The sequence below is a fragment of the Montipora capricornis genome, chromosome 13 (genome assembly GCF_036669925.1).
Source record: "Montipora capricornis isolate CH-2021 chromosome 13, ASM3666992v2, whole genome shotgun sequence".
In the NCBI taxonomy this organism is placed as follows: Eukaryota; Metazoa; Cnidaria; class Anthozoa; order Scleractinia; family Acroporidae; genus Montipora; species Montipora capricornis.
In genome coordinates, this window is record NC_090895.1 from 37040421 (window position 1) to 37047800 (window position 7380).

At 40.0% G+C, this 7380-nt stretch overlaps 1 protein-coding gene across 1 annotated transcript in view; it reads left to right on the forward strand.

Annotated features, from left to right (window-relative positions):
• Positions 1-5241: 5241 nt before the first annotated feature.
• LOC138030302 (ferritin, heavy subunit-like) overlaps positions 5242-7380 on the forward strand; it is an 8507-nt gene continuing 6368 nt past the window's right edge. The window contains exon 1 of the mRNA XM_068878207.1: positions 5242-5379. Coding sequence (XP_068734308.1) covers positions 5377-5379 — 3 coding nt within the window. The 5' untranslated portion in view covers positions 5242-5376. The remainder of the gene's footprint in view (positions 5380-7380) is intronic.

Genomic DNA, 7380 nt, shown 5'->3' on the forward strand with positions numbered 1-7380 from the left:
GTATGCATGTGAGTGCATTGTTTGCATTAAGTGCTGAAATTGTCGGAGAAAATTCTTATTTTTCTGAACTGAAGTGAGAAAATGCTACAGTTCGACAACTTTAGTCCTAGTAGAATGACAGGACACTTTTCAACAGATTTAATTTGATGACCAAGCTCCCTCAAGTCCTCTCTTGTTCATTGATGAAGTATTCCACTAGGCAATCACCATGTGACGGTTTCGACTCCTGTTGCGAGAATTCGGATTTTTCCGAGTATACCCGAGTCACCATCGATCAAATTCACGATCACTTGGGACTTGATGACCATTCCTTCTAACTGCCTTCACTGTAGTGACTCGAAGTGTTAATGCACTAAAAAGTTCTGTAGATAAATGGTAAAACAAGAATGTGCGAACGTATTCCTTTGCGCCCCATGATTCAGTGCATGCACCGCGAAAACCAAGTTCACATATCCATACTCCAGCTGGCCTAGACATATCGAATTTGAATCCAATTAAAATTTTCACATTACGTCCCGGCCTCCACGTTAGTGTCTTCAAACCAAAAAACCGAGGCAATGAATGTTGGTGTCCCGACCCAGTCCTCCGGTAATTGAACTCCTGTTATTATGCACCTGTCAATGTAAACCCCCACCCCGGGGAAACATGGGGCATTAGCCACAAAACAAAACCAAAAAAGGATAATGCCCTACATACAGGGGACATATTTTTGGGTCTAATCCCCACGAAAATGAGGATAATTTCCCACATAAAGGGGACAAAAAACTCCTTGTCTAAACCCGCAGTATTACGTTCAGAAGTGTGATTGACATTTTAACATTTTTGAATACTTGAACGTTTGGTCAACACATTTTCGCATGGAACAAGTGCCAAATTTTCTAGCTTCATTCAGGACACATCACCACAAAAGGAGACAAAGCAGTCCATTATGTCTTCAACTTTTCCGGCAGGACGTCACAAGTCTATATACAATATACCACATAAAAGGGTAATTCACTACAGGATGCAAAGCGTGCACAAAAATAACCCTCCAATCCCCACAAACTATATCAAAGAAATGCTAAGACTCATACTCAAAGAGAATTTTTTCCCGTTTAACGGAAAGAACTACCTACAAATTCACGGTACTGCCATGGGTACTAAAATGGCCGATACCTTTGCAAATATCTTTATGGCCGATCTTGAGAGACAGATTCTTATCAAAAGCGTCATAAAGCCAATGATTTGGAAACGATACATCGACGACATTTTTTCGTTGTGGGATGTGAGCAAACCAGATATAGACAAGTTGATCACACAAGCAAACTCACACCACCCTACCATCACATTTACAGCTGAGATCTCAAACACTGAAGACACTGTTGTATATAAAGGCAAACGCTTCAAAATCAATCCATTCTGGATATAAAAACACACTTCAAGCCGACTGAAACCTTTCAGTACACTCATTTTTTCCTCCAGCCACCCACCAGGTGTCAAAAAAGGATTCGTGAAGGGCGGAGCACTTAAGAATTCTACGCACTAATTCTTTAAGAACAACTTTTGAAGAGAACATGTACAAATTCAAATCACGTCTCCGTGCTAAAGGCTATCCAAAACGTTTGATTGAGACACTCCGATCAGACATCAAATTCACAGAAAGAGAATCAGAGCTGAAGCAAAGGATTGAAATCCCTAAAGATATCTTGCCCTTTGTGACACAGTATCACCCGGCAGTGCCAAACCTTAAACATGCTTTATTAAAAACTTGGCACTTCATACAAAAACAGCCTTCTCTACGGCTAATTTTCAAAGAGGCACCACTCATATCTTTTGAAAGGGGAAAATCCCTAAAAGACATGCTCGTAAGAGCAAACCTTTAAAGAGGTCAAAGACCGAAAATACGGTACAAAAGTCTCAACCGTTAAGGAGTTGTGTTAAGGCCTGTCAATCCTTGCTACTTCCTACTGTGCATATTCTGACCCCTTTCCAACAGGGTTATTAAAAGGCAACGGACTAAAATGTACTAATCCCCCACCAGGGGGTTCCTGTCCCCCACCCCATAGGGAAAAGCAAAGGCCAAAATGTACTAATCCCCAACCTCTCTGGGAAGGCAGGGGGGAGGGGGCTTTACAGTGACAGGTGCATTACTCAAACGTTTTCTTTTGTTTCCGTTGAAAAACTGTTCCTCACGTGAGTGAAAACCAAGAATATGTACGACCAAAACGGTGCTCTTCACCGAAACAAGGAAACTAATTTCAAGGACAGAAGAGAAGAGTGTTCGCTCAAACCGGACAGAAAGATGTTTTGTCTCAACATTTTGAGCTTGAGCCGATAAAACGTAGATTTGATTTTAGTGGTGTACGATATTTCGGCTGGCCAAACCAGCCTTTTTCAGGTACAATGAGAGTTTACACTGAATTGCTTCTATGTACATATATATAGTAAATGGATGTTAACGTAATGTACTGGAAAAAATGTGATAAAATGTGGTATTTACAACAAATTTGAATTCAAATGCTAAGAGTAACCGAAAAATAACTGAAGTGATTGTAAATAATAAACTGAACTCTAGTACAGTTCTTCGAGGATATTAGAACGTTTGGATCAATTGTCCTGCCTTTTGAAATTAAAATAGCTTCCCTGGCCTGCTGGTAACAGCTAAACTGTCCCCTAATGTAACTCATTCTAATTCCGCACTTCCCTCCGGTTCTTTTCGCTGTGGCAAAAACTGCACCACCTGTCCTTACATTTTCCATGGACTAACCAACTACACATTCTTCTCTACTGGCGAAACACGCTCCATTAATTCCCACATAACTTGCGAAACTAAAAACCTTATCGACATGTTTCAATGTAACAGATGCCATCTACAGTACATAGGAGAAACTAAACGACGTTTAAAAGGCAGTTTTAACGAACTCCGCCGCACTTTAGATAACGCTAACACCAAATCCAAACCTACTACAGTCGCAGAACGTTTCCTCTCCTCTCCCCAAAACATTTCTCCTTAGGACATGCAATTAATTCCCATTGAAAAAATATTTTCCAACAGAGACTCGATCCGTAAGGCCAGGGAAGCTTTTTTAATTTCAAAAGGCAGGACAATTGATCCTACCGGTCTTAATATCCGCGAAGAAACGTATCAGATTTCAGTTTATTATTTACAATCACTTGTGTTATTTTTCCGTTACTCTTAGTATTTGAATTCAAATTTGTTGTAACTACCACATTTTATCACATTTTTTCCAGTATTACGTCAACATCCATTTACTATATATTTGTACATAGAAGCAATTCAATGTAAACTCTCATTGTACCTGAAGAAGGCTGGTATTATAGTACACCACTAAAATCAAATCTACGTTGTATCGGCTCTTGCTCAAAATATTTAGCTTCTTAACTTGTAATTACGCCGATAAAATCAGGTCACTGATCCAACGTACACCGACAGGAGGATTGTCCACGGTTGCTTGCTTCAAAACTATTTGTCTCCACACTTTTTTTCGCCCAATAATTTCCGTTTTTTTTTTTATTTTGGCCGTCAAGACAGCCGTCGATGCTACGTGAACACACCAATCAGCTGCGATAAGAAAAATCCGCAGGACACCTTGCGTTTGGCAAGTTACTTGCAAAGTGGGAATGTCCGTTAAGAGAAAGGCCTGGTCGATATAAAATTAAAGCAATTTATGGTTACCGACCGTAGATCGTTATCTCGACACAGTCCCAAACATACATTTGGTTTTATCAGTGTTCAAATTAAAACTTGTTCTTGGGCCCGTTAGATAGTTTAGTACTAAGTGTACTGGGAAGCAGTGAGTTCAGTCGATCTCACAATTACTTTACAAGGAATAACTTGTTGTATGTTGTACATAGCTTAATAAATAGGACCGGCAGGAAAAAACTGAACAGGAGTCGAAACTTGCGGTACTGCCCAAGAAAACACTTTTCCTTTCAATTCAGCGCGAAACATACCATAAAATACGGCCAGCTTACATGACAAATCATAGCGCCCGCAATATCTGATAGATCTAATAAAACTGCTGATTCATCGCATTTGTCTTCAGAACTACGGTTTATATTCGTTGACTACGGTTTATATTCGTCTCAGGATGCTGAAGGAACACAAGACAATCGCGCAATAAATCCTTCAAACTAACAAGAAGTCACATCGCCTTATTTTATTTACGCAATACGTTTAGTTTTCAGACCTTCTTGAGGGTTTGCTGGCAGTGCACTTGCAATCGGCCTTACAAAGGAAAATAGCCATGTCCGGTACTCATTATCAAACCCGGTACTTTGAAAGGCTATCGAAAAGCCTGATTGAGTGCTGAAATTGTCGGAGAAAAACTCGAATTTATCCGACCAGTTCAACTGGTTTTTAGTTGAGTAGCGGGGAAAACCGGAGTACCTGGAGAAACAGGGTAGAGATCCAACAAAACTCAACCCACATGTGATGACAAGTCTGGACATCGAACCTGCCAAATTAGTCGGAGACGAGTGCTCTCACCACTACGCCATCCCTATTCCCATCTTCCTCCCTTCTACCTGCTTTCCAAAACTTAAATTGTTATTGTGACAGTGTTAGCTGCCTATTTGGAGACAATTCCCAACAACACGGAAAACGTTTCCACACGACTATGAAATCACGTTCATTATTCATGAAGACTTTCACGGACTGGATGACTAGAGCCCTAAAGCGAGGAACGGAGAGAGACCCGGCACAGTGTACAGCGCGTAGAGGGGAGGCTACACTTGATTCAGGGTTTGAACAATCACGCTTCAAGTATTGAGTGCCACACACGTGACCGACAGACAAATTGGTGTTACGTAACGCGTCTTCGTTGTCGTTACGCATTTTTTGCGCCTTCAAAGCTATCTTTTTCCCTCCGAATAAAATGCGATTTATCTGACCATTCTTACGGCAAAGAATAACAATATGTATGCCTCATATCTTAAGGTTAACGAAAACGCAGGACAGAAACCCTGCACATGGAACTTCTGAGCTGTCGACTGATTTCTCTTTCAAAGTTATTCAATGACATCAATTAAAATGGCACAAAATATCACAATTATTGTTCTTCCTTTCTAATTGTTACGGAACTGCACGTACAAATGCCTTAAATCTGGCTTTTACTTCGTGTAGTTAAATCTGGACTATGACAAAGTGGAAACAACAGAAGGCTAACTCACGTGTCAAATATATGCACCGTCACATTATCGGAATAGAAATCTTTTATCCTATTGGTTAACCATCACTCACGTGACTCAAGGGAAAACAAATACTGCATAATTTCAGTAGTAAAATCACTTCATCCCGCCTAGCTTGCGAGGAATAATTTCGTTTTAAGGTTCTCAGATACAGTGTTTTCTAGGACCGACCAACCTTCTTTCAACATGGTAGGTACATACTTACATAATGTTTCACCGATAAGCTTTTTACTCTGCTAAGAATAATGTTCATTCTACCAATTCAGTAATGTTAGCGTGGTAGGTACATACTTACATAATGTTTCACCGATAAGCTTTTTACTCTGCTAAGAATAATGTTCATTCTACCAATTCAGTAATGTTAGCGCCAGAGATAAGACAAAGCTTTCTGGGTGCGCATTACGAAATTGAAATGTTTTGAATACGCACATTTTTATTAATATTATGCATCATTACACATTTTGAGCAAGAAATGTTCTCTAGCTGGAAATCAATAGATTTTATTCCTTATGTCTTGTCGGTCACGGTGAAACAGTTTAGCAATGCTCCGTTTCTAATGAAGCAGTTTAACCATGTCTGCTCCAGGCCAACTCCCGTATGTACCTCAAAGTACACTCACTTTCGATGGAAGGAGACGCTGCTCGATGGGAACATAAATTTCATCCTAGAGATGAGAAGGGACAACTCAAGCACATACAATAAGTCGGAAAAGTCTCAGATCTAACAGCTTGTAAACTGCTCAAATATTGAAAAGGACTTCTTCGAGAAAGAATGTCGAACTACCAGTTTCGCAGATTAAGACCAAACGTACACATTCCTTTTCTCCTGAAATCGTGAGTATCATCAGATTTTGCATCTCCCTTACTGATTTATTCTCCGAACAAGCTATGTACAAATGCAAATACAAATGCACGCATTTTTCAATGTTTGCCTGTGTTGATAACCCAGCTGCCAGTAAAAACGTCATCACATGTTCCATAGAACTTCGATTGCATTTTACGCTCCATTCACAGATCAGTACATGTTCTCTAGGCAAAAGCAGCTCTGTCATACGCTTGGACGGATAACAATCAAACCTTTCGTTCAAGTCAATGGATTTGATGCTGAGAAATGTCTTCGAATTTATAAGAAATATGAATGTATTTACGGGTGACCAACACTACGGATATATTTAGCTTTTGCGTCCGAAGTGGCACATTTGAATAAATGAGTGAGAAGAGGTAAATCTAACAAAAAAAATATGGTTACGTGTTTTTGCAGTCTCCGAACGCTTATTAAAGCGGAAATTATTTGAGCCTCCAGTGGTGTTTCGGCACGAAATTTATATTCTACACAAGTGATCCGGCAACGTCACGTTACGGAAGGATGTTCTGAATTTGCAGTGGTCGCAAATTTATGCTAACAGAACGTTAAGGAAAGGAAAGAAAAGGAATCTTATTTAAAAGTGTCTAGTCGTTCTAAAGACTGAAGCACTAATTGGGGAATGTAAAGTGATACCTAATCTCTTGAAGAAGGAAATTTATGGTCAGGCACACATCAAGTCATCAGCTGGCATAATCATGTCAAAGCTGGCAAATTCAGGGAAAGACCTCTCGAATGGAAGTCATCTTCAACCATTTCCGCTACGCTAAAACACTATGCGTCGTTTGTTTACAGTAGGCTGCTACATCAAAAGGTGCAATAGGTGTCTCAGGTTAATCTCTTTCACACTTCCCAAAAACGCGGTTTAAAGAGTGAAGATTTATCAATTTTTGTATGCCGTTTTGTTTTTCTGCCGACTAAAATCGAACTGACTGCGTCAATTTAGTTGGATTGCGTTCGGTAATCGAACTTAATCGAACTCACCGAAAAGTTCCACTTCGATTACCGAACCGATCGAACGATTTTTGGTTTTGGTTTTTGTTCGATTGACTACACCGGGTGCCATGTAAATGTCGCCCCTCACACAGTTTGGAGTGGACTTGGCTCCGAATGATGAAGGAGTACCGGTATCTAACTTGCAAAACGAGTTTGCGCTAGTTTTGAGTGAGAATTTTTGCTACGATTATGTATACCGGCTCGAAATGAGTAAACTGGAAAATCTGGAATCGCCTAAAGTTTACAATATGGAGTGCATGTCATTAATTAAGAAACTGCCAAGCCCAAAGGAGCCTTTAACTATGCTGTTGGTTAAAATCCGTTGGCAGTCGC